This window comes from Corythoichthys intestinalis, chromosome 1 (assembly GCF_030265065.1).
Source record: "Corythoichthys intestinalis isolate RoL2023-P3 chromosome 1, ASM3026506v1, whole genome shotgun sequence".
Classification (NCBI taxonomy): Eukaryota; Metazoa; Chordata; class Actinopteri; order Syngnathiformes; family Syngnathidae; genus Corythoichthys; species Corythoichthys intestinalis.
In genome coordinates this window covers 54314170-54342001 of record NC_080395.1, presented here as the reverse complement: position 1 = coordinate 54342001, position 27832 = coordinate 54314170, and the positions used below count along the sequence as shown (strand labels likewise).

Sequence of the window (27832 nt, the reverse complement as noted above, 5' to 3'; positions counted from 1 at the left end):
AGTATCACCTCCTGTGCTACGTTGTGGGGGTATTTTGCATTGAGCAACTTGGTATGCCACCTTATATGATTCTAACAGTGCTCATTGGTTTACTGATGGAACACTCACAAAGCGGGACGATTGTTGGTAATATTTGGCACGTTTTCACTGAAAAAAACTAAAGTTGGTGATCAATGGGATTGGGGTCTAATGTATTTAAGTGATGTCTTAATTGATTTGGCTTCCTGATGTCAGCTGCAACATTTTTAGACACAGTAAACAGATGGGTCTTTCCTCTTCTCCCACTATATTAAAAGTCAAAGCCAAATGCTACATACGCTTCATCATATTTACTCATCTTAGCTCTTCATATCTCCAATGTTCTTTGCTGTGTGCTCTTGTTTGGTTCAAAAATACTGCACACACTCTGAAAAGGAGAGTGTCACTGCCAACCACTGAGTGGATGTGTAATTACACTTTATCCTAGTACAGTACGGCAAAAAAAGTATGTTCTCCGAGGTCACATGCGCCACCCCCGACATGGCGTGCCCCACTATGTAAGAAGTACTGTGTTAGTCCAATGAACTTCATTTTAATTCTTAATTATTGCTCTGTTATAAAATAACTAGTGTTATTTTTTAAATAATTTGAAATACTACATTTCACCTATCCATTTTCTACTTAAATATACTTATTTATGTACCGCTATTAGCTTCAGATTTTATCATGCCAAAAGTGTTTTCCAATGGCGCTGCTGTCATGCAGGACACTGGCAACCCATTGGGCACAATTTAAATGACTGGTCTAAGGGCACTGTGATGGTGGGCAGTCAGTCATAAACATGAATGAACCTCTGACCATAGCCAAGTGCGACACAGGCGCGCACGAGTTGTCTCCCATGCCAACTTGTTTACATCATTACTGATTTATAAATCTAATCCACTCCCCCTTTGCCGTCAGTCAAAATGTGAAATAAGATTTGTCAAATTTGATAGTTGATGACTAATAAACAATTTCAGGAGACAAATACTAGAATATAGGTTGTAGATGTAAGTTCTTCTGACTGTATTGCAATAGGAAAAAGTATTGCGCCAAGGTGTTGACACAGAAAGACGTTTTTTTTTTCCTCCAGTCACTGCAAGAAAAGGGACACAATCAGTTATTTTCCCCTCCAACACATCAAAGGTGGCTTCTGCTATGACGTAGAATGCGCACTCATCTTTGATTGGCTGAAGCGCTCTTTGATACGTCACATGACCCATGTGGTCAAGGTCATCACAAATCACACTTCATCGTAAATGCTTAACCGTTAGCACTTTACCATGGCACCTGGCAAGATGAAGAAGCTTGTGTGTAGAGATGCTGTCCGCAAGCGACTTTTTGGTTCCCCGGACACCGGAGTGGTGCAAGATTTACGAAGGGAGCTTCGCCAATTCATCCTGGAGGCCACAGAACGCTGGAACTTCGTCTTCCTGACCGAGACGCCCCTGCCTGGCAAGTTACAGTGGGAGAAATATCCCATGGAGCGCACGGCTACATTCTACCACGAGTCCTCGGTCAGAAATATTCATCCTACCAGCGAAGGTAAGTGTAGGTTTTATTAAAAGGTTAATTAGTAAGGTGTTTATTACCCCACTTAAAAAAAAAAAGTTTCTTTCAAACTTTTGTTTGTCACGTATGCTCCGAGCTAGCTTAGAAGCTAACACATGTTATCGTCTCCTGTGTTGTTACACTTTAAGTTTGACCGTTTTCTTACATATGAGTAATTTGAAATTTCATTTACAGGTTGCAATACCATACAATTAACAAGCGAGGAGACTGCGGTGGTCGAACTGGACATGGGGTTGGCTGAAGGCACCCCTAACTTAAAGATGAGGACGCTTCCAATGCTTCAAGACTGCACACGATGAGCAAACTCCTGCAACTGGTTTGCCCCACATCTTGTGCTAAATAGTATACAGTAAAATAATTTCACAAAAGGCAAAGGCCAGAATTTTCTAAATAAATATATCACCTCTAAATTAACAAATTTCCTGCCAGTGATAACAATACATATTCAATTTATTTAAACTGGGAGGACTGATGTAAATGCTTGTTTCAGCTTCACTGACGTTACTACACAACCAATCCATTTTGACTCCGTGATTGTTTGCTGCCAGCCTCTCCCAGTCAAATGGATTTGACTTCTATGACTGTTAATTGCTACAGATGTGTTAATGTTTGCGTTCTATTTTCTTGCAGATGTGATGGCAACGAAGGAACATGTTCTAGGCACAGTAGACTGGCCGTGTAAATCACTTTGCTTTTGATAGAATATGTATATGACATTTTGTTCGGTACAGTTATCATACCGGGTTCATGAAGATGTTTATGTTTCTATTTGAGAGTTCATTAATAAAATTGTTTGCTTGTTGACCAAACCTGGTCTTGTGCCCATTTTCAAGCTCTTGTTTTTCTACAAATAGTTGTTGAACCATCAACTACTTTGTGCTAAATGTTAAGTCCAATTTCTCTAATGGTAGCCTAGCCAAAAAGATCCAAATATTTCTTGAAATACCACAAAACCTAGTTGCAACCTCAAATTTAAACAAGGGACATTCATAGCAGTTTTGCACACAAATGATTTGAACATATTAAACAGTTAGGGCAGAGGTGTCAAACTCAAATTCACAGTTGGCCAATTTTGTGCATCAGTGGAACTAGTCTTGCAATAATAGCATTGTGTTGGGCTTTGCAGACTAAATATAATTAGGGTTGTTCCGATCATGTTTTTTTGCTCCCGATCCGATCCTGATCGTTTTAGTTTTAGTTTGAGTATCTGCCGATCCAGATATTTCCCGATCCGATTTTTTTTTTTTTTGCTCCCGATTCAATTCCAATCATTCCCGATAATTTTTCCCGATCATATACATTTTGGCAATGCATTAAGAAAAAAATGAATAAAACTCGGACGAATATATACATTCAACATACAGTACATAAGTACTGTATTTGTTTATTATGACAATAAATCCTCAAGATGGCATTTACATTATTAACATTCTCTCTGTGAGAGGGATCCACGGATAGAAAGACTTGTAATTCTTAAAGGATAAATGTGACTTTGTATATTGTGACTAAATATTGCCATCTAGTGTATTTGTTGAGCTTTCAGTAAATGATACTGCAGCCATTTAACTTCTGCCCAAATGCATGATGGGAAGTGCAACCATGACTGTGCGTAAGGGCACCAATTGATATATCTTCTCTGCGTTGGGAAAGAACATAGGGTGTTAAGAAAATGATCAACTACTACCTTTCTTCCCCACATAGCCTCCCACGTTATTTTAAATTGCTGAGAGAGGTGTTGTAAGGCTTTAGCCACATAAAAAATGGCTCCAAAGGCTGTCAAAGTTCTCTCTACTCATTATATGCTGCCTTTTAGCGCTATCTATAGGTAAAACAACTTCTTAATAGATTGTGCGCGACAATGCGTGAGTGGGTCTTGCAGCGCATGCGTTAATTATTTAACGTGATTAGTTAAAAAACATTCATTACCGCCGTTAACGCAATAAGTTTGATTACCCTACTTTAAGCCAAAACTACTCTGGATGAGTGTAAGACATTTTGTCTGTAACGTTAAATTCAATTAGAAAACGATTTAAATAAAGAAAATATGTATATTAAAAAAAAGGCATGTCCGATATTTTTTTGCCGATTCCGATACTTTGAAAATGACGTGATTGGACCCGATCGATCGGGACATCTTTAAATATAATTACTAAAACACATTAAAAATCACACCAGTCAGTCTTTGAGTCAATTAGTTTAATGACAATATTACCATAAAAGCAATGCATAATAAATGCGTAGGTGATTCTCGCTGTATTACAGATTGCATATACATAAATGAAAGAGGAATGGATGTGTATACAGTTGAGTCACTAATGTGCACATACTGTAGTAAAGCTACAAAAAATGGTAACTGAAGTACTGTACATTTTTAGAAAACCAAAAGGTGGCGCACACGATCTATCAGCAAATGTGTAGCGTTATATAGGTAGTCCAACAATGTTGATGGAGTATCAAGGAATTGTTCCCAGTTAGCAGGCCGACTTTGAATAAATGTTGATTTTCCATCAAAATCATCAGTATGGTTGACATCGAAATTTTCGACGTCAAGTGACGTTGAAACAACATTGTTCTATGGTATGTCAGGCGATGGTTTCATTAACATTGTTTTATAGTCGATGAACTAATGTTGACAAATAGTTGATTTATTATTGACCGGGACATATGATTGAAAAGTAATTGAATTATGGATGAGCGGGTGTTTTGGTCAAAACATAACATTGATTCAGCGTTGTTCCAATATTATTAGTAATCGAAATGACGTTTGGGTTTTGTAAGGATTTCAACGTTGAAACAACATTAATTGAGGGTGCAAAAGTGACGTGGATTCAACGATATAAGATCGACAGTGGAATGTTGATTCAACATCTTTTCAATGTATGTCTGCTATCTGGGTTCTTTTATAACCCTATAGTACAACCAGAGATTTAATTCTAAACGGATAGTATGTAGTTATTAAATATGCAGATTTTAAGTGCATCAGTCATAAAAACTTGGTGGGAAATGCAAAACAGCACGAGAGCAACAAAGAAAAAACTACAACCCTCTATGATAGACTTAGTACAAGAGAATATGAGAATGATAACCTGCACCAGAAACAAATATGATAATCAAGCAAATGTTGACAAGGTAAATCAAGCGACTTTGCATGGTATTAGTTGCCCACAGTGTTGACAAAACGATGGAATAGATTAGGAAAAATACTTAAATATACTAATTTATGTAGCGCTTTTAGCTTCATGTTTTATCATTCCCAAAATGTTTTCCAGTGGCGCTGCTGTCATGCAAGACGCTGGCAACCCACTGGGCACAATTTAAGTGTTGTCTAAGGGCAATGCGATGGTGGGAAGACAGTCATAAACATGATTGAACCTCTGACCTTCGCCAAGTGCGCCACGGCCGCCCACGAGTTGGCTCCCGTGCCAACTTAGTAGGTTTACATCATTTCTGATTTATAAATCCAATTCACTCCCACTTTGCCGTTACTCAATATGTGAAATAACCAGTGTTGTTAATCTTGGTGTAAAAAAAAGTCATTACAGTTACAAATGACTTCTCCCAAAAAGTAATTGTGTTAGTAAGTCAGTTACCTGAATGTAAGAGTAATTAGTTACTTGGCAAAGTAACGTCATAATTTTCGTGTTTTTATACCTCAAAAAAAAAAAAAAAAAGGGTGGGGGGGTCACACAATGTGAATTTTAAAGGGTTTTTGGGACAATTGGCCCTAGCCCAATTCTTTCCCCTAAACTTAGACGCAGGGGTATTGGGGATATTGCGATAACTAGATGGTAACCTTTGCTATGTTTGGAAGTCATTTAATGTTGTGAATCAGCCGTTAAAGTTGTTAAAATTTTTCCCGTTATTGCATTAGTTCCCTACTGTCTATTTGACATGTGTAAATTTTAGAACGGTTTCATCATTTAAAGATAGATTTAAGTTTAGCTGATTTAGGAGTATTTTACATAAAAAGTTACTTAGGTTTGCTTGGAAGATTCTCTACAACAGAGCTTTCTTGAGAAATCTACTGCTTTAAGATGGCGGCTGTTTACTAACGCATCTAATTTATTATACTTGTTGGTAATGCCGCCGTGTCTGTCATTTGCATCTAGTTCTGTATATATGTGATATCTACCGAAGCATCATGTGGGCGTAGTTTGTAGGCTATCGGCTACAGTCAGGTATTATTGGAGTCACCTAGCATAGTAGCATCGCGTTTGCAACGGCGTCAAATTCCCTTGCCTCCTCCCCACTCCTGCTCTGCTCTCTCGTCTCCGTGAGTCTGTCTTTTTCAGACTTTTATCGCGTCAGTCAACCATCATCGCAACGCATAGTAACGCACGCCTTTCACGCCTCAGTAAGGTAACGCCGTTGCCAAGATGAGAAAATTTAGATTACTCACTACTGAAGAAAAGAACGTCGTTATTAATAACACTGGAAATAACCTTTGTCAGATTTCTTAGTTGATGACTAATAAGCAATTTCATGAGACAAATATTAGAATATAGATTGTAAATTTCAGTTCTTTTGACTGTTGCAACAGGAAAAATATCGCACCAAGGTGCTGACCTATAGAAAAAGCCCCCCCTCCCCCGTAACAGCAACAAACGGGACACAATCAGTTTTCTCCCCTCCAACACATCAAAGGTGGCTTATGCTATGACGTAGAATGCGCACTCATCTTTGATTGGCTGAAGCGCCCTTTGATACGTCACATGACCCATGTGGTCAAGGTCATCACAAATCACACTTCATCGTAAACACTTAACCGTTAGCACATCACCATGGCCCCTGGCAAGATGAAGAAGCTTGTGCGTAGAGATGCTGTCCGCAAGCGACTTTTTGGTTCCCCGGACACCGGAGTGGTGCAAGATTTACGAAGGGAGCTTCGCCAATTCATCCTGGAGGCCACAGAACGCTGGAACTTCGTCTTCCTGACCGAGACGCCCCTGCCTGGCAAGTTACAGTGGGAGAAATATCCCATGGAGCGCACGGCTACATTCTACCACGAGTCCTCGGTCAGAAACATTCATCCTACCAGCGAAGGTAAGTGTAGGTTTTATTAAAAGGTTAATTAGTAAGGTGTTTATTACCCCACTTTAAAAAAAAAAAGTTTCTTTCAAACGTTCGTTTGTCAAGCATGCTCCGAGCTAGCTTAGAAGCTAACACGTTTTATCGTCTTTTCTAAATCATGTCTCCTGTGTTGTAACAGATTAATTTTGACCGTTTTCTTTCGTACGAGTAACTTGAAATTTCATTTACAGGTTGCAATGCCATTCAATTATCAAACGAGGAGACAGCGGAGGTCCAACTGGACATGTGGTCTGTTGAAGGCACCCCTAACTCAAAGTTAAGGACTCTTCCAAAGCCTACAATCAAGACTGCACATGGTGAATAAACTCGACACAGTGTTGTTTTTGGCAGCCATTTAAATTTTCGTCTTCGTCTTTCGGACGAAAATACTTATTAGTCTTGGTCATATTTTAGCCATTTCAAAATGTGTTTGTCTTCGTCTAGGTTTAGTTAATGAAAACCTATACAGGTTTCGTCTAGTTTCAGTCAACAATTCTCAAAATGTTTTCGTCTCGGAACTTAAAAAGTGATAACGATACATAATTTAAACTGGGAGGACTGGATGTAAATGCTTGTTTCAGCGTCATTAACATTACTACACGTTCAATCCATTTTGACTTGGTTTGGCGTGATCATTTGCTACCAGCCTCTCCCAGTCAAATGGATTTGACATCTATTACTGTTAATTGCTATAGATGTGTTATTGTATGTGTTCTATTTTCTTGCAGATGTGATGGCAACGAAGGAACACGTTCCAGGCACAGTGGATGGGCCGTACAAATCACTTCGCTTTTGATAGAATTTAGATATAACCTTTGTTTGGTACAGTCATCATACTATGTTCATGAAGATGTTTATTTTTGTATTTGATGACATGTTCTTTATTGAAATTGATTGTTTGCTGAGCAAACCTGGTCTTGTTCCCATGTTTAAGTTATTGTTTTCCTACAAATAAAGTTGAACCATTTATTACTTTGTGCTAAATGTTAAGTTCAATTTCTCTGCCGGTAGCCAAAGAGATCCAAATGTTTCTTGAAATACCACAAAACTTAGTTGCAACCTCAAATTTAAATAAGGGACATTTATAGCAGTTTTGTACATAAATGATTAACATATTGAATAGTTCGGGCATACAGTGGGGAGAACAAGTATTTGATACACTGCCATTGGTGTCGAACTCAAATTCACAGATGGCAAATTTTGTGCATCAGTGGAACTAGTACTGCAATAATAGCATTGTGTTGGGCTCTTGCAGACTAAATAAAATTACTAAAAACATTTTTTTAAAAATTTAAAAAAAAAAAAAAAAAACACCAGTCAGTCTATGAGTCAATTAGTTTAATGACAAAATTACCATAAAAGCAATGCATAATAAATACGTGAAGTGATTCTTGCTGTATAACAGATTGCATATGCATAAATGGAAATCGAGTGGAATGGATGTGTATTTTGTATACAGTTGAGTGTTACTCGTATGTGCACATACTGTAGTAGTAAAGCTACAAAAATGGTTATTGAAGTACTGTAATAATCCAAAAGGTGGCGCACACGATCTACCAGCAAATGTGCAGCGTTAAATAATGAGACCACCATTGCGGTTCAACTTTACAAAAAGTCGATGGAGTGTCAAGGAATTGCTCTTTTTAACCTGTAGTAATCACAGGTTTGATTCTAAACGGATAGTATGTCGTTATTGAATACACAGATTTTAAGCGAATCAGTCATAAAAACACGGGGTGGGTGAAAATGCAAAACAGCACGAGAGCAACAAAGAAAAAACTACAACCCTCTATGATAGACTTGGTACAAGAAAATTGTTAACCTGGACACAGAAACAAAATTGATAATCATGCAAATGTTGACAAAGTAAATAAAGTGAAATTGCCTAGTATTAGTTGCCTCAGTGTTGACAAATAAATGAAATAGATTAGGAAAACGTGTACTGGCAATAACCTTCATGTTTGTGTCCAACTACAAATGTCTTTATAATGTAAAAAAAAAAAATCATTAAAATCATCTCAGCTAAAAATAAACTATTTGATTGCACACAGCAAAGTTTTTGTTTAGTGGCTTGATGCCACAGATTAAAAGGCATCGTGACAAAAAGGAAATCAACTTAATCAGCATGAATACCCTTCAGTGATTAAATGTATCAGCCTTGTCTTGCCAAAAGCTTGTGACAGTACAAATTTGGATAAGTTGACTTACTGATCTGTACTAACAGGTTGCTGGGAGTCTGTTTGGACTGCCATGGAGATCATGCTTCAATCCTGAAGAGGAGACACACGTGGGCGGAACATTGACTGTTTCCATTCCTTCAGTTAGCCTCCGCATGGTGGAATGTTTGATTCCTGATAAACAGACTGAGGAGCACATCTGTGGCTCAGGAATGATGGCAGGAAGCAGAGCAAAAGTTACGTTGCTCCGAAGCACGAGTTGAGGCGGACACTCCACTCGAGGTGGAGGGCCTCTCCATCAGCTGTCAGTCATGTGATTTTCATTCACATTGAGAGCTCACGCAAGTTCGGGCCGTGCCTCCATTTCTCCACGAGAGGCTGTGCGCGCCCGCATGTACTCACTGTTCTGGGCTGCTCTCTGAGTCCCGTTGCCACGGCGCCACCGCCGTACAGCCAGGAAGGTGTTCAGAACATACACACCTGTGGCCAGGAAGCCAAAGGTCTACACACAAGAGGAAACGGGAAGTTAATAACAATGCATAATTTGGGTGGGAAACAAAACAAGCTCATTTAGAATAGATTCTCACACTTGCATTACAAATATTTAATGAGGCATACAATGCAGTTTGAAGTGAACATCAAACTCGACATTTTAAACTGTGAACTGGACCCCATATTTTACTCTGCACCACTTTACAAAGTGTGCAAAACAATCATTCTTGCCCGCTTACTCACCACTGCGGAGATTTCAGCTCCAGTGTTGTGGTTTATGCAAGCAAGCACGAGAGAAGACAAGAAGAAAAGTAAGGTGCTGGCTGCCGTGTTGCCCAAATCCTATACAACACAAAAAAACATGCACTTTGTCAGTTAGGCGTTTGTCTGGGGGGGAAAAACAACAATTTGGTTGGCTGTTATAACTACGCAGACTGTGTCAATGTTGCTTTATTACAACCCATTCAAACCAGGAACTACAAAAGTTCAAAGGTGGTGCACACCTCAAATTGCAAACAGACCATCCCCCACAGAAGAGAATTTGACCTACTTCTTTATACACAAGTCATTTTCTCATTTTAAATGCATGATTTGCACTACCCCAACATTTATTTTCTTGGGTCATTTGACACGCAAGCTTCCCACAACTGAAATTACACAAGCAGTCACAGACAAGAGAAGTAATTCAAAATAATACTATTGTGTTAAAATGTTCAACCCTAATTCTAACCACACCCACTTTGCAAACAACCCGGACATGAATCCCAACAGGCACAACACACACAGTTACATGTGACACACCCAACCAGTTCAACAAGATCCAGCCTCATTTTTGAGGGTCCTGTCTCATGCAGGGAAGCAAAAACATCACACATCCAGTCAGTTCGGTCCGACACATTCCATGTTTTCGCCCAGGCGACACTCTGTAAAACCTTAAATAACAGCAGACCAGACCAAACCGCTGGCTTTCTGGTCCAGCAATGGCCAAACCTCAGTAAGCGCCTTTTCACAAATAAAAAAACATAAAACATTGGATGAAACCAATTGAAAGCTGGACTAGAGTGGGCGTGTTGGAACTGACAGGGACATACCCTAAATTCATGCTACATCAGCTTCAAGAAGTGCAAACAAATGATTGGAGATGGGAGGGGGGGGGAATTTGTTTACAAACCGGTGTTATATTTGAAAAGTGACTTGAGTGAACAAATCCACAATTGCACTAAATGGGCATATTTGAAAACAAACATGCATTTAGCTATTCACAGTTGAATGAAAATAAAAAAAACTTCAACTGTGACTCATAGTACTGTGAAGAAATTCACCATACAAATTATTATTCAGTACTTCAGGGACAAACATCACTGATCTATGTAATCAAATTTATTTCTTCAAGTAAGATTATTTTTCGTCAGCATACAATGGTTCAGCAAACTAGCAGTAAAATTAGGAAAAAGGATTCTGGAATTATTCTTTTTTTCATCCCAATAACCAAGGGAACCAAGGCTGATCTCTTTAGTACTCAAATAAAACTTAAAGGGTGCAGAGGCTACACAGAGCCGAAAACTTTTGTTAGAAAACAAGTTAAAAGGAGCTTTTATGCCAGCCTGCATACATGTAAACTGGTAGTCTGATTGTTTTGTGCATGTAAACAAATAAAACAAGATCTCATGCCTAACTAAGCACACAAACGATTTAGATTCTTACTCTATACCTGATGCGTGTATGGTGCCAAACTAAGTACAATGTAATTCATTTATTCATTCATTCATCTCTGTTCTGCTCATCCTCACAAGGGTCGTGGGGGTTCTAGAGCCTATTCCAGCTAACTATGGGCTGTAAAAAAAATAAAAATAAAAAAAGGACAAAAACAAAAAATAAATTCATTCATCTAGCATAGCAAAATGGCAGCATCAAGCTACATTTTGAAATGAATGAAGAAGGATGACAATTTTTCAATTTGACAATGATTCAGCAACTCTTTAAGAAAAACATTAAAAGACCTGTTAATAAATAAATCATGCTCTTTTTTCAGTTCTCATACAGATAGTATGTTTAATCATCCCACAGTGAGTGGATAACACATAAAACTTTAACCAGAGTCTAGTGGACCCAGTTAGAACATTAAATAGAATTTGAATGTAGAGGGTGCTAACAAATAAAACAAACTTTAGGAGTTAAAATTTTATGAATACTGCTGGTCACAACTGGAGTGTGGATTTCAAAAACTGGCTGAAGTCACTCCACGACTAGAAAACTCTTATTTAGGCCAAATGAACACATTTTTTCCTTACTTGAGGCATAATTGCATACCAATGATGCTATAACGCAATTTGATAGCTACATTTGGATTTGAATATCTGGCTTAACATCCATTTCTTGAGTATGACATGTAAGCAGTGTGGCTTATGAAATTACAGCTAAAAGCTATTTTCCACTCACTGCTGCGCAGGCAGCACCATCTTGTGTGTTTAGGCAAACATTAAAAGGCAAGCAATGTAAACTAAACCAACCAACTCATTTTGCTACAGCTGACACTGCATCTTCGAGTAACAATTAACTTTTAGACCTCCCACCATATTCCCCATTCTTTACATTTACACCCTTGCCATGTAGGAGATCCTAATGTGTAATGCACCCGTGACGTTCCAGTCACAGGTCAGGAAACACAAAATCAATCCGCACCAAAATTGTCAAGTCTGCCCACATTAAGTTAATGCAACGACAATGCATCCATTTTCTCTGTGGCTTATCCTGTATACTGGACTGTCTCAGAAAATTAGAATACACAATATTTAATTTCTAATTTCCTGAGACAGTCAGGAAATTAGAATATTGTGTATTCTAATTTCCTGAGACAGTCCTGTATATATACACAGGACTGTCTCAAAAAATTAGAATATTGTGTATTCTAATTTTCTGAGACAGTCCAGTATGTAGGAGTAGGGTCAGTCTCCCCTACCTGTCAAGGGATCATAACCATTTGATCAAAGTGCTGACTTAAAACGACGACTAAAATGAGAAAAATGAATGCTTCTGTTGATACTGTACTTGAGATGCAACAAAATAGAAATTATTGGAAGAAATCGAATATTAAGAAAACCAGGCTGAAACCCCCCCCCCCCCAAAAAATAAATAAATAAATAAATAAATAAAAATAAAAAACTTGATTTGACTGGATAATTTTCTACACTTTACCAAATTTATATAAATATGACTTGCTTGACTCTTGTGATTTGATCTGTTGCTTCTTTAGTGATGTGTTGGCACTAGGGCTTCCACGATTAAGCGACTAAGGTGCATGTAAATTTGTCATAAACTCTAATGTAAACATATCAATATTTTGGGGGTTGGTTCCAAAAATTCATTCCAAGCTTCAGCTGAATTGTTGCCGTTAAAAACATGTTTACTGAAACTGTTGCATTTTGTCAGTCATTTGTAATTGTATCTAGTGCTGCAACGATTAATCGATTAACTCGAGTATTCGATTAGGAAAAAAAGATTAGAATTAAATTTTGCTGCTTCGAGTATTCGTTTAATTAAAGTGGCGCTGTAATGGTTTATTTTGCAAGTGTTTGCACTTAGTTTTATTTATTTGGGTGGATACACTGCCCTCTAGTCTGCCTCATTTCACATGGCTGATTCCAGTTGCTCCATGTTAAGACCAACATGAGCCAAGTTTTTGTTTGGGCTAATCTTTTTTTAATGCATTTGTAATTTAGTTTATAGGTACATTTAGCCATTTTTGTAGGAACATGTGTCTGAACCATTTGCTGAGAGCACTGTTAAGAAAAAAACAAACAAAAAAACGCTAGCGTTTTATAGCATTTAAGCTAGCAGACTTTTGCTATGTAAGTTAGCCAATTTTTCTTTTGTTGTATATAGATCTTTTTTTTTTTTTAACCGTTTGAGGCTCAGCTCAGGTATTTTAATTTTTCGTGTTCCTCATCCGATTACTTGTTTATTCGAACTAATTAGTACATGGATTAATCGACTACTAAAATAATCAATAGCTGTAACCCTAGTTGTAACATCAGACAGTGATCATTGTTGTTTTCCTTGCCGATGAGGAAAGTATTTTCTGAGTGAACAATTTTTCATGACAATGATGTGATGACAATGAGCTAAAAAGATGTCTTAGAAGACCAAAACATAACGAGACGAATGCCAGTTTTTGTCTGATGAGACGAAAATGTGACATGATTTCTGTCATATGTTCACAATGAATGAAATGTTCTCATTGTTCGTGTTGTATGTCAGCTTGCATCCCAGCAGTGTTTAGGTCGTGTCACTTATGTGACAAGTGCTGCGCCCACCCCCCAAAAACACCCAAAAAGTTGCTCACAACATAATTAAATACGTATGTACATTTTTTATGGGGGGGTGCCGCGAGCTACCCACACTAGTGTTGCGATCGACGTAATGGGCACCCCTGCTTTAGCCTTTAAAGGCCTGTGCTAAGTGATCATCATACATTGAATGTAACTTGTAGCATTAGCATAGCATTCACATTAGCATAAACATAATGCGTGGCAAGCGTCCTCCTGGATTTTACTTTTTTTTTTTAACACACAGTTCATAGTTTACAGATTGGTATAATAAATTGTAAATACTGTACTGTTTCCCTGCTGAGTATGTATTATCATCATAACGTTGGCACTGTCCTTTTAGACACTACAATATGTGCTCATCTGTCAATATTCCTTCAAAAATGTGAAAACCTTTATTTATTTATTTTTGGACTAAAACTTGAATTTTAAACACTGACATTTTGGGTAAGCGCTGACTAAAACTAGACAAAAGTTGTATAATAGACATGTTTTCGTCTATGAAAACGAGACAAACACATTTTGAAATGACTAAAATATGATTACATGTATTTCCATCCAAAATACTAAGACTGACGGAAATTGAAAGAGCTACCAAGAAATGACATTGACAGTTAGCAACTAGCAGTCTGCTGCAAAGTATGTTTAAATATTGTTGACACCAAAGTGAGTAGTGCCACTGAAAAATGAGCATTTAAAAACTGAGACCCAGTGCTAAAAACAGACCACATGAGTGGAATTATTTCATTCATTGTTTTACATATGTCAAAGATCCTGACTAATCAAGCAGTCGATCACACTGTATATGGTCTATGTCAAGTGGCAAATACATATGAATTGGAATGGTACTTTTTATTTATCAAATAGTGTATCACTAATTCCTAGCCAGTGCTGTCAAAACATTTTCAGCTACAAAGGTTAATTTAGTTAGAAAACAGTACCGTTTGCCCGGTAATGCTCACTTTTGTTACATATTAACCCAAAAGATTAAGGATTATTTTTGATGTTCTGAAAATTAGTGTATCTTCAACCGTACTTAAACAGTTCAGGGTCACAGGGTGCTGGGCCCTATACTAGCTGACCTCTGGCAGAAGGCAGGCTACATACTAAATATCAAGTGTTGTATTCAATGTGGTCATTGTCATTTTTGTTAGTGTTTTTTTTGTTGTTGTTTTTATTAAAATCTGAAAGTGCATTTTTGAGCGCAGAATCAGTGATTTTTATTTGATGGTCATTTCTCCTAGTAGTTCTGCTGTAATTGGCTAGTGCGTGAAATGACGTTTGGCCGATTGGAAAAATCTAAAGGTTTCTCATCACTCTTGTAAAAAAAATAATAATCATAACAATGGTAAAGATGACTGTCAGCGTGTACTTTCTCCCGAGTAATTCTATAGCCAGAGAAAAAAAATTCTCATGAGTTCACAATTGTCACCTCTAAATATTTTGCTTGTGCCCTTTGAATTTTAGGGTCCGGGTCAGGGTGTGTAAAATAAATTAATCTGGAATTCGATTAAAAAAATACATTATCCCTACTGTAAAAGATGGATCTCAAATACTCTGCTGGGTTTTTTAGCTGTAATGTTAAAAGAAATACCGTAGTGGAAAACGATGACAAAATGAAGCAAGTATGTACAGAAAAAATATTTGCGAACAATTTGCATTCATCAGATTAAAGGAAATATACAGTATTTGACTTGAACTTCTCAAGACAATGAGCCAAAGCTATGGCTAAATTGACCTTTCAGTGGCTAAAAAAGAAAAAAGTGATGGTTTTAATGTGGCAATCACCATTTCCTGACCTCTATATCATTGAGCCACTCTGGGGAAATCTCAAATGTACAATGTTCCAATCTTCCAAATATTCACACTGGTGGGGGGCATAGGAACCAATCCCCTCACTCCCAAAAGATTTATAATTGCATATAGATCATAAATATGCAGCAAAACACTACATTTGTCAGACGACTTGGTTCCCGGGCTGGAACAGATTACAGTGATTTTATTTCCATTCATCTTAGTGGAAAAAAAATGCTTAGGTTTGCAAAAACCCCTTTGGAACAAATTCAGTTCACGTTATGCCACAAAGAACTGAGGTTGTTCTGCACGCAAAAGGGGTTTGGCTAATGATTGTTTTAATATTCACAATGCAGGCTTCCAATTTGACTATGGGGCTAAAGCTGACCAAGCCATATGTAGCAACAGAACGCCAGCCTCATAATGTTTGCTAATTAGTAAAGAGAAATATTATGATTCAAGGCATCATGCAACAGTTTTACGCCTGTGATTTTTGTGATGAAAGGTATACCAACCGTGAGGTTCCAGTTGATGTGGGGCACCTTGGTGTGAAGATTGAGAGAGAAAATCACCAAGAGTGTGCCTGTGACCACAAAGGCAGTGCAGCTGACAAACTCAAAGAAGTAGACGCCACTGCATGGGGAACACATCATGATGGTTTCTATGCAGATGAACCCAAGAAGTGACAGGACCTAGAATGGGATGGATCAAAGGCAAGAGACAATTGTAAAAAAAAAATACTCAAATTAGAAGATTTTTTGGCAACTGTATAATGAATGACACAGAGTTCGTCCGATATGGGTTTTTCAAATGCCGATGCCAATACCACTATCTAAAAAAAATTCAGCTGACTGCAGATATCCAAAGCAGATTTTGTAAACCGATATGCTTTTAAAAAATTTTTTTAAATCACGTAGATTACAAAGGCAATTTGAAAAAAAATTGCTTCAACAGCTTCAAATTTACAATGATGACGTATGATGATGTACATGTTTTTGGATAGTTATTTTGAAATTCAGGAGTTATTTAGGGGTACTTAAAGGGTTAATTCCGGTTTATGCGAAAAATTCCGATTACGTGGCCAGCGTAGGAACTCGTTCGTAACCAGAGGGATTACCTGTACTAAACAACAAGAATAAGAGGTGTTTCATTTGCCCCTGCGTGCATTTGAAAGAATAATATACTGTATTTTTAATCGCAGTTTGCATTCCAAGCAACTCGGAAACTTTGTCACAGTTTGCACAGTTCCTAGTACACCAATTATGCTGCTGAAGATCTAAACACAGAGGTAAGTTTATTTTCAAAATAGCTAGAGACCAAAGACGTTTATTACACTCCAACTGAGGTCAAAGGCAACATTAAAACACAAACAGACATAAAAATTACACATACTGAGGATTATAATATAAAACGTTTTGTTTCCTGAACATGCCAGCTCCTTCAGTGCTAATATAGGGAATTCACTATTCAAGAGGTAACGAAAGTTAGCATTGATTGGCCTCTTGAAAGAATATTCTCGTACACACACAGCACATTTCTTGTCACAGAAAAGAACCAGGACAAAAATCACAAGCATATGTCTTAGTACATGGCCAAAAACAAGTCAAATCAACCATAGACTGATGGCATTTTATGTTCCGCATTTTTTTCCTAATTTGGCAGGGATAATTTTGGTGTATTTTATATTGTTTCGAATGTACTGTAAATCTGATTAAACGCATTTTTCTAAATGCTAATATTTGATTCAGTCGTTCATTTAAATAGACCTATAAATATATATAGTATATCTGATATAGGCAGCATGGTGGCTGAGTGGTTAGCACATCCGCCTAACAGTTCTGACATCAAGGGTTCAATCCCGGGCTCCGGCCTTCCTGTGTGGAGTTTGCATGTTTTCCCCGTGCCTGCGTGGGTTTTCTCCGGGCACTCCGGTTTCCTCCCACATCCCAAAAACATGCGTATTAGGCTGACTGAACACTTTAAATTTTCCATAGGCATGAATGTGTGCGTGAATGGTTGTTTGTCTCATTGTGCCCCGCGATTGGCTGGGAACCAATTCAGGGTGTACCTTGCCTACTGCCTGTAGTTAGCTGGAATAAGCTCCAGCACCTCCGCGACCCTCGTGAGGATAAGCGGCATGGAAAATGAATGAATATCTAATATATACAAATATATATACACACATGGTATTGCGTGAAAAATACTGAATACAGCTACAAAAAATATTATTGTCTGTATGGTATTCTGACTTCGGCAAGAGACTGGCAGCTACTGGTGGACATCAGAGGACAACTGAAGCCACATCACTGTCACCGCCCTGTGGCCGACATTGTGTCGGAGTCAACCAAGCAAGCAGTGTTGCTGGAGTTAACGGTCCCATGGGAAGATTGATTGGAGGAAGCCTTTGAGGGGAAACTCTCCAAGTACTTGGGACTGGTCAGTGCCAGCAAGCTGGGTAGAAAGCAAGATGTCTCCCAGTGGAGGTTGGATGCATGGGTGTCACAGCCTGTTCTCTAGCCATGGCGTTCCATATTTTAGGCATCGAACAAGAGAGGAAGAGGAGAGCCATCCGCAGTATCACCGACGCAGCAGAGTGAGCCTCAAGATGGCTGTGGCTCAGAAGAGGAGAGTCATGGTGTCATGGTAGCTAGCCATTTGGACACCAGCTGGGGTCTGATCACCCCCGGTTGGAGGAGGAGGGTGTATGATGTTGAAAGACCAAAAACACCTGATGATTCCAGGAATATCACTGAAGATGTGTCCACCCTCCAGAGGCATCAGTACATGTATGTACACAGTCTGTGTACAAGTCTTACGCCATAGTAATTTTTGAAGCAAGTCAGTACGGGAATTGAACTTGGTGTCAGCCCATTTATAAAATAATTCACTGTTTATTCCTGAAACACACAAAGCAGGCTTGATAAAAAAAAGACTATAAAATGGCTGGCATCATGTCTCAGAAGTTACAAAGAACACATGTTTTCATTTCAGAAAAAAGTTTTTGTGGCGGCATGGCTCAGTGGTAGAGTAGTCGTTCCCCAAAACCAAAGTCTGGGGTTTGATTCCCCTGTCTTGGTGACCACGTCGAAGTGTCCCTGAGCAAGATACTGAGCCTCCACATTGCTCCTAATCCTGTGTGATCAGTAACTGAATGATGAAATCGTGTCAACTGCCAAAGCATTCTGAGTATCTTGAAGATACAAAAACACTATACAGGTGAAGCCCATTCAAAATACCTAATTATCGCTAGGAATAGTCATACTGTTTTCATTAACATTTTTGTTGTTTTAGCTTAGAGCTTGAAGAACGTTACTGAGGTAGAATATAAAAATGGAATGTGTTGTTTTCTAATATAAAGTGGCTTCGACTTGTGCCTTTGTAAATGTTTGTGCAGAAATTCTATGCTGTCCTGTTGATGAAGAGATTGTGCTCTGAATAGACTACGGGCCATGAACCCATCTCATGAGTCCACTTCTGGCAAACCATGCGGATGTCTTTTACCGTACTCACAAAGTCATCAACAAACCACAGTATGGTAGGAATTCAGCTATTCAGGTGTTTTTTGCCATCAAAAGCCCAGCAAAACCGCATGCAGATTACTGACCCGATGAATGTGGTCCAAAACCCATAGTCAACAGAACCAAGAAAAACACTATCCCAACTCTACCAAGTTTGCCAATGCATGACAATGAATTAATTTTAAGAAAATTAATAGAAGGTAAGAAGTAACTCGTGTTTGAATTGAAACACAGTATTTTCCCAAATTACCTTGGTCTTTCCAAAGGAAAGAACAAGGTAATGCTGTTCTGCGACTTTATTGTACTTATTATTTCTTTATTATTTTTCATCTTAGTCTCCGCGTTTTTTCGGCGCGCCGCGCAGCCCAAACCATAACACCGATCGCCATCGTTCAAGTATCGGCACGACCGGAATTTCCCAAACTTCCCCAATTCCATTGACGCTTATGAAGGGTGCCGCCATTGTCGGCCATGGACGTCAAAATTTCACATTCATTTCTAATGGCATTTTATCATGTTTTTTCATTCTATTGATGCCAATGTACTTGGATTCCATTGATGCCTATGTAAGTTGATACCATTGACGTCCATGGACGTCCAAAAATTTTCCAATTCATTTTCAATGGGAATTTTTTTTTTCCCCCAATCAACAGAAAATGACTAGATATCAATAAGACGTGTACCCCAAATGTCCCCGATTGCATTCCCGCTTATGGAGGGTGATGCCATTGACGTCCATGGACGTCCAAACTTCCCATTCATTTCCAATGGCATTTCTTCATGTTTGTTCATTCTATTGATGCCAATGTACTTGGATTCCATTGACGCTTATGTAAATTGATACCATTGACGTCCATGGACGTCCAAAATTTTTCCCATTCATTTTCAATGGGAATTTTTTTTTTTCCCCCAAATCAAAAGTAAATGACCAGATATCAATAGGACGTGTCCCCCAAACTTCCCCAATTACATTGACGCTTATGAAGGGTGCCGCCATTGACGGCCATGGACGTACAAATTTCCCATTCATTTCTAATGGCTTTTAATCATGGTTTTTCATTCTATTGATGCCAATGTACTTGGATTCCATTGACGCCTATGTAAGTTGATACCATTGACGTCCATGGACGTCCAAATTTTTTCCCATTCATTTTCAATGGGAATTTTTTTTTTTCCCCAAATCAACAGAAAATGACAAGATATCAATAGGACGTGTCCCCCAAACTTCCCCGATTCCATTAACAATTATGAAGGGTGCCGCCATTGACGTCCATGGACGTCCAATTCTCCCATTCATTTCTAATGGCTTTTACTTTGTTTCGTGCCATTGACTGGCATTATGGTCCATTCTATTGATAGACCTGAGTGGGGCTAAGATCTGTATCTCCACAGAGGAAAGACCAAGGTGTAATTTCTCCCGAAATTGCAGTTTCTAGTTTATAAAACCTCTTACAGCAACAAGAATTTAGAGTACTTGTATACTTAGTATACTACTAGTATGCTTAAAAATATGTTCTACTCAACTGCATTCTTTGGAGCGCATACCTTCACTAAAATCCAGTATAGAAGAATGCTGTTGTTTTTACAATGTTACAGGGGGATTTCCCACAAAACATCATTGCTAATTATTTTGGAAGCGACAGAGACCTCGCAGTCTCTCCCTCACTCTGTCATTTTTGGGAAATCTTGCACGGACAACTACCTAATTGTCTTGGCTTGGTGTAAAATGAAGAATCTTCTCTGAACAACCACAACTTATCGAAGCACAGAGAAGGATGCAATTTTTGCCTGAAACACAACCAAAACGGGTTACACCCAAACAAGAGTGCGAGGCTGCAACTGCTTAGGGATGATGTCATGTCTGTTAGAGAAAACTATAGCTTTCCCAACAGCCTCTGTGTAGCAGGTGTCGAGCTGCCAAACAGGAGGAAGAGAAGGAGGGGCCACAAAGCTCCATATTGGATGATCTTATAAGTAATGATTAGATGTCCACCTTTACCCCCACGCAGTCTGTGCAGATGCATCTCTTCCTTGTTGTATATATGCTAGGATTATTGTATCAATCTTTTCAAAAGCATTTTTTGATTGCGATACTTCCAGTGTTGTATGTACTGTATGTAAATGAAAGAAAAAAAATGGTAAAGTATGAATGCTCACGCAGCAACATAATCTGTGTGGGGGAAACCATAACTAGCATGAGTGCAGGTTATATTTCACCACAGAGTATAAGGTGTATGTGCAGTCGATGGCATGCATTTCTTCCCACATGCATGCACAAAATTCTTGAATTCTCCCTCCAAGAGCTGAATAAGTAACATTTCAGCCAGAAGCAACCGCAGTGTCTCTCTGAGCAGGAAGCGCTCACAGACATTTGGGACCATCTGGAAAGTTCATCACATCTAAAGCACCTAAACATATTTCAGTATAACTTGTCATGCTAATATTCAAAGGTGAAATCAAAAGGAATAACTATGGAAAGAAATTCCCTACAGTAATTAGGGAGTTGTTGGAATATGGGTTAGGCTTTGTTGAAGAAGACAAAGCATGATCAGGTTTCACGTGACAGAAGGAGGAGGTTGGAGGGGGGTTGGGTGGTAGATTGTCTACAATACAGTATAGTCTGTCTGTTTGTCAGTGCAGGTCCCGCAAATGCAATAATTACCTTTTATCCATGGCAGACTTAATGACAAAAGAGTAAAAGATTTTTTTAAATGTAGATTTACAGTCTCAGTTCAGAGTATTTGATCATTAACGGTGTGTCCTCCATTCTTGTTATTTAGACCTTCACCCGGGACTGGACTTAATTACATGATGCCATTTAGGATGTAATAAAAGCATTTGCAGAATGAAGCAGTAAAACTGCCAAGGAAACCGCCTGGTGGTGAGACTTGCAGGCTACCACTAACATACCAAATGTAAACTTGAATGTTGTTCATCTGTCCTTATTGGTAAATGAGATAGACTTTATCACGAGCTTAAAGTTAAATTTGAATCAAAGCAGATGAGCATATTAATCAGATACAGTAAACTATTTGCAATCAGAGCTGAATGTGCGTACATAGTTGACTGTGTTTCAAGGCAATTAATAATTTCAGTGAAATGTTTGTGCGTATGCCAACTTGGATTCCCCCCCCCAAAAAAAGGATCACCAGGTAATGGAACAAACTAACAAAAATACAAATGGAAGAGAATGGAGTCGTATTCTTTTTTTTTAAGATGGTTGTTTTTTGTTGTTTTTTTGTTCATTAATGCAGAAAAATATTGCCAAAATTGTCTGAAATCAAAGCCTGCTTCCATCTTTTCAAACAAACATGGAGGCCAACTCTTAAAAAGTAATGCAACCAGTAAATGATTAATCATATTTTGTATTAAAGTGAGCCCCGCTGGTACTTCCTTGAGAAATGCTCTGTTTACAAATATTCCGCAATGCTCATCTATTACCAGACATGTTTGCCTATTTTATTGAACTGCAGCAGCCAAAAAGCGCGATGGTACTGAAAAAGAAAAAACATGAATACTGGATCGGACCTAATTTTGTGACCAAATCCGATACAACAGAAATAGTCTTAGTGGTCACCAATAGTGATACTAAGTATCAGATCAGGACAACAATAATTACAGCAAACTTAGTGTTTAGTGTTGTACGTTTACTACTAAGAGTGTCACAAGAGAGAAAAAACGGTTGTCATCAAATTTCAGAAGTAGAAGGGAAAATGACACACATGCATGCACCTCATACGCAATCCATAAAGCAGGGGTGTCCAAACTTTTTGCAAAGGGGGCCAGATTTGGTGTGGTAAAAATGTGGGGGGCCGCCCTTGACTGACGCCCTTTATGTAGAACAATATATTTATGCAAATTTTAGCAAGCCATTCTGTGTGTCACATTTGCTTTATTATTATTATTTTTTTTTTAATAAATAATTTCAAGAATCTCGTAACTAGCCTTTGTGGCGTTTGACTCTCGGGATATTGCTTCTGGGAAATTAAACTAGCTTCAAGTTTAATTTCTCACTGCATATCTTCCCTGTAATCTTGTCATACATGTCAGCGTGTCTTGTTTGGTAATATCGCCTCACATTGAAATCTTTAAAAACAGCGACTATGTCTTTGCAAATGAGGCAGACACAGTTGTTGTGTATTTTAGTGAAGAAATAGCCCAATTTCCACCTATCCTTGAAGCATCGGCCGTCGCAGTCAACTTTTTTTTTTTTTGTTGATTGTTGCCATTTTAGAAAATTGGAAGTCAAGCGTCACACGGAGTAACATTGCTTAGAGTGATGCTGCCTTTTAGTGAGTAAATGAGGAGCAGCATTTAATGTGTAAACTACTTCATATTTTGGTAGCAGTACTGCTGACCCATTTATTAAGTCTGTGTGCGGGCCAGACGTTATTGATCTTATGACAGAGGCTAGGGGCTGGATAAAATTTGACCGCGGGCCGCATTTGGCCCCCGGGCCGCACTTTGGACATGTCTGCCATAAAGGCTTGTTTTCTCCATTTTAATGGTCCAAAATACATGAAACCAACATACAGTATACTTATCTTCTACTGCAGATTACTATAGCCGCATTGTATGTTGTTTTGTTGTTTAAGTGCTGGATTGAATCGTCCCAAATTAAATAGAAAGGGGTAATCTGGTTAAAGTTTTGTTATGCTGACTGATTTTGCAGTTGGGAGTGTATCGCTTGATGCTTTTTTGACTCGGTCACTCAGTTGACACTCAATCAGATTTACTATGGGAACTGGAGGTGAAGTAAGTCATCATGTTTCTATGGCATAAATGGCCATATAAATCCATTTCCAGTCGAAACTGGACGTCCATCGATGTCAGTGGCATTCAATGAGTTGAGTACTTGGTGTGTAAAGTAGACATGTGCCGATTACCGGTTTCAAGGTATACCGTGGTAAGAAAACGTCAAGGTTTCCAAACCTAAAAAAAATTCCATCATACCGTCCCAACAGTATAAGCAATTTTTTATGTCCCAAAAATGCATGAAGAAATCCCTCGCTTGCAGCTGCAAGACTTAACCCTCCCCCACCGGTTGTTGCTCAGTGTCAGTGAGTCAGCTGTGCTACACGATGGCTTTGAGGCGGGCTAACCGACATGTAAAACATGTTTGCGGAGGGTGGCTGCCGAGGAGGCAATACCTCCAGTATGATTTCGCATTTATAAAAAAAGCAAAGGTTAGCAAACATTGTCATGAATGTTTCCCTCCAGCTATGAGAGTTGACTCCAGCGTGTTTCGTGTGTCCAGCGGTGGTAAAACGTGTTTTTTTTTCTCTCTCGCAACTGTCTGGGTTGAGAGTGTCTATAATGTAAACATGATACGAGTCATACACATGTGCTTTTTATGGAAAATAATTCAATTATTTCTGTTCTGATGGTATTAATGTTGATGTTGGCTGTGACTTTTGGGCTCACCTAAGTTACTATTATTTATTTACATTTTATTTAGAATATTTCCGTTTTTTTTATTTAAATATATTTTTTTAACTGAACTTTATACTCATGTTCCAATTTGCGAATGTTTTGCAAAATAAAAATCCTGTTCAATGGAGAAATTTTTGGTTTGTTTGTATTTTTTTATAAACTGCAATTGCAATACAGTGATATTTTGGCTTAAGGTTATCATACCGTCAGAATCTCATACCGCCACATGCCTACTTGCCTAGTCTAATTAATTCTTTGAAACCCATTGGCTGCCATTGACAGTGACAGATGAACCATTGTTGCTTAAACAACGAGGTGTTTCTACATTGGCCAAACTGTAGTAACTTTGTCGGATGACCACTTACTGTATTACATTGAAACTAAAACGACAGGTCAACAAAATTCCCACTGTTCTGACAGCTTTATCAGTTTTCATGAATTGCAACTGACGGTGACAGACATCCAATCAATTTGGACTGGAAGGGGGCTAGCAAATGTCAGATCCTCCTGGTCCCAATTGGACGTCTATCTTTGTCAATGTGTGACAAAATATTGAAATGGTGATATATCGTGATACTTTGTATCCCAAAAGGTTATCGATATGCTCCTGCCAAGAATCGAGATATTGTTTTAAAAAGGTGTCAATACCTAAAAAAATAAAATAAAAAGGAACCAACAAGTTGCTACCAAAATCTTCCACCATAATAGTGTCAGAGTTAACTCTAAGGCAGCATTGACGGTGCACGACGCCCAATCCATTTAGAATGTGGGTTTTCAGGGCATTTACAGGTCACTTGCGGTTCATTTTAGGGCATTTGTAGGTCATTTCCTGTTGAGTTTGAGTCACTGCCTATTCATTTGGGTGATTCCCAGGTAACTTCCTGTTCGGTAACTCAAAATCAACAGGAAGTGACTAATAAAATACCCCAAAATCAACAGCAAGTAACTGAACATCAACAGGTAAATGACCTTAACTGGCTCAAGATTAACTCATTGCCTGGCATTGACTGCCACTGACGGCCATAGACGTTCAATCCGTTTGAAGTAGGAGGGTTGGCAGTGAATGAATGTTCATTCGCTGTCAACCCTCCCAATTCAAACGGATTGAACGTCTACTAGTGATAAACTCATTCCAATTCCCAGCAGAAGATTGTTTATATGTTTATTAGTTCTTGGTCAGAAAATCATTCAAGGATATTCTACAAATGTATCGATAATCGTCGTATCGCCATAACGTCAGATCATCGTTATCGTGAGCTCTGTATTGCAAATCGTATCGTGTCGTGAGGTACCAAGAGGTTCCCACTCCTATTCATTACCATCCATTCCAGATCCAACTTGATGTATAACGCTGTTAATGGCAATGAATGAGTTAAGATTAATCACAATGTACTCCCTTATTTTATTCAGGAGTATTTAATCCACCATTTCAGCACTGAATGGGCTGCCCTAATCCACGGTGACCATATGTTGCAGGCTAATTTGCACACACACTCTGTCATTATTCATTAGGACCACTTTGAGTAGAATCTGTTTACGCTGTACTGCACTCAGTTTAAAGGCAACTTACCACTTCAACTGCCTTTAAAACACCAAAGTAAGACTTGAGATACTCCACATCGCATCGAATGCCTCCCAAAACACCCCTCGAGTGGACTGGCTCAGTGGTGGGCTGATAGGGGCTGCTGGCCCCGGAGATCATGGAGGTGTTGGAGGCCTCGCCGTCCAAGCCTTCCGCCTCCTCTGTGTTCCTCATGATGCCAAAGAGCTTGTAATGTGCTCTTAAAAAGTTCCTAACCGCGTCGATTATCGTTCAGCGTCAAAAAGCCCTCCTTGTTCCATATCGACGGGAGAAAAGGGACGAAGAAAAAGAACAGGAAAGTGTACTTCTCATGGCCGCCTCGCCGGTACGATTTATAGGGTTCACGAGGGTAAGGAGGTCGACACCCCGGCTGTTTCCTGCTTGTCGCCCACAGAAGAAGCACTTGGAATTCTACAAGGCTGCCCACTTGTTTTCCACAGTCACATCACCACAGACGAGTCGACTCTGGTCAGTGGCATAGAACGCACGAAAACACGCTTGCGATGAAAAGCGAGTTCTTTCTGCGACTAAACAACATTCGCCCATCACGGCCCAGTTGGACCGAGCGAGAAACCTTTTGTTAGCTAGCCTAAACTAGCGGCCTGTTGTCCGGTTCGCGGTAGCCCGCACTGAGGCAGCGCTGCGCGGCTAAGCTCCCCGTGGATGCGGAGCAGTCTTGTCTCCGCCCCTCACAAACTGCACATACTTGGGGAAAACTCTCCGTCACTTTCGAGTTCCGCCCAACTGTCTGCGAAAGCGGATTTTGGACTCAAACCCAATCACACTGCGACGGACAGCTTTTCCCTTTTCTTGCTGTTCATCTGTCAAAGCTTCCAATTGTTGATACAAAAACAATTGACTTCGCCCAAGGCCTGGGAAAATTATATTTATCCTCGATAGCATTAACACACAATTCCTTCTACTTACTTGTGACTACAAGACTCGGTCATTTTTACTTTAGTTTTGCGTATTTTGTAAATTCTCATTAATTTTAGTTTTTAGTTTTAATTTTCTTTTATGGCTGATGCAGTACCTATTACCTTCACTTAGTATTTACTGCCATCCGACGCCATGGTGTGGCATTGCAAGGTATAAAAAAAAAAAAGAAAAAAAAAAAAAACATAATTGTGCCCCCAAAAATCATTTTGTAGCCTACTTAAGCAATAGTGTGAATGTCAGGTTCTGGATGTGAAAAGTATTATTTTCATTTTGGTGGAAACTATTAAGCCAACGGAAACGTTTTCTTCCACTTGAATATTAAAAGTATTGCCCCACCGTTCCAAGACTTCCAACTTTAAAGAAAAAGACTTCATGTCTATACCAGCAGAAAGAATCCTTCAGAATCTTCAGAATCCTGTTTTTCTGACTGGCCACCCGGCATGGGAGTAGGGGTGTGACAAAATATTGAAATGGTGATATATTGTGATACTTTGTATCCCAAAAGGTTATCGATATGCTCCTGTCAAGAATCGAGATATCGTTTTATAAAGGTTTCAATGTGTAAAAAACAAAAACAAGTTGCTACCAAAATCTTCCACCATAATAGTGTCTCAGTTAACTTAACGGTCCTCGACGCCCAATCCATCTAGACTGGGAACATTCGTTCATTCAAAACCAGAGCATTCAGTCATTCGGTCCGATTTTCGGGCCTTTACAGGTCACTTGCTGTTCATTTTAAGGCATTTATAGGTAATTTCCTGTTGAGTTTGAGTCACTGCCTATTCATTTGGGTGATTCCCAGGTCACTTCCTGTTCTGTAACTCAAAATAAACAGGAGTGACCAATAAAATACCCCAAAATCAACAGGAAGTTACTGAAAATCAACAGGTAAATGACCTTAAATGGCCCAAA

General features: G+C 38.9%; 1 protein-coding gene across 1 annotated transcript; it reads right to left on the bottom strand.

The window, feature by feature from the left end:
* Positions 1 to 3781: 3781 nt before the first annotated feature.
* Positions 3782 to 26811, bottom strand: cmtm4 (CKLF-like MARVEL transmembrane domain containing 4). Its single transcript, XM_057851074.1, has 4 exons — positions 25970 to 26811; positions 15964 to 16140; positions 9573 to 9671; positions 3782 to 9339 (listed from the first exon to the last, which is right to left on the bottom strand). The coding sequence occupies exons 1-4, from the start codon at positions 26153 to 26155 to the stop codon at positions 9175 to 9177; spliced, it is 627 nt and encodes a 208-aa protein (XP_057707057.1). The 5' UTR covers positions 26156 to 26811; the 3' UTR covers positions 3782 to 9174.
* Between the last annotated feature and the right edge of the window lie 1021 nt (positions 26812 to 27832).

Excerpts from the sequence above, each read along its gene's own strand:
- cmtm4 (XM_057851074.1), bottom strand. The coding sequence starts at position 26,155 with ATGAGGAACACAGAGGAGGCGGAAGGCTTGGACGGCGAGGCCTCCAAC. Across the intron at positions 9,672-15,963 it reads ACATCAACTGGAACCTCACG|GATTTGGGCAACACGGCAGC; the intron begins GTTGGTATACCT and ends TGTGTTGTATAG. Across the intron at positions 9,340-9,572 it reads GAGCTGAAATCTCCGCAGTG|ACCTTTGGCTTCCTGGCCAC; the intron begins GTGAGTAAGCGG and ends TCTTGTGTGTAG.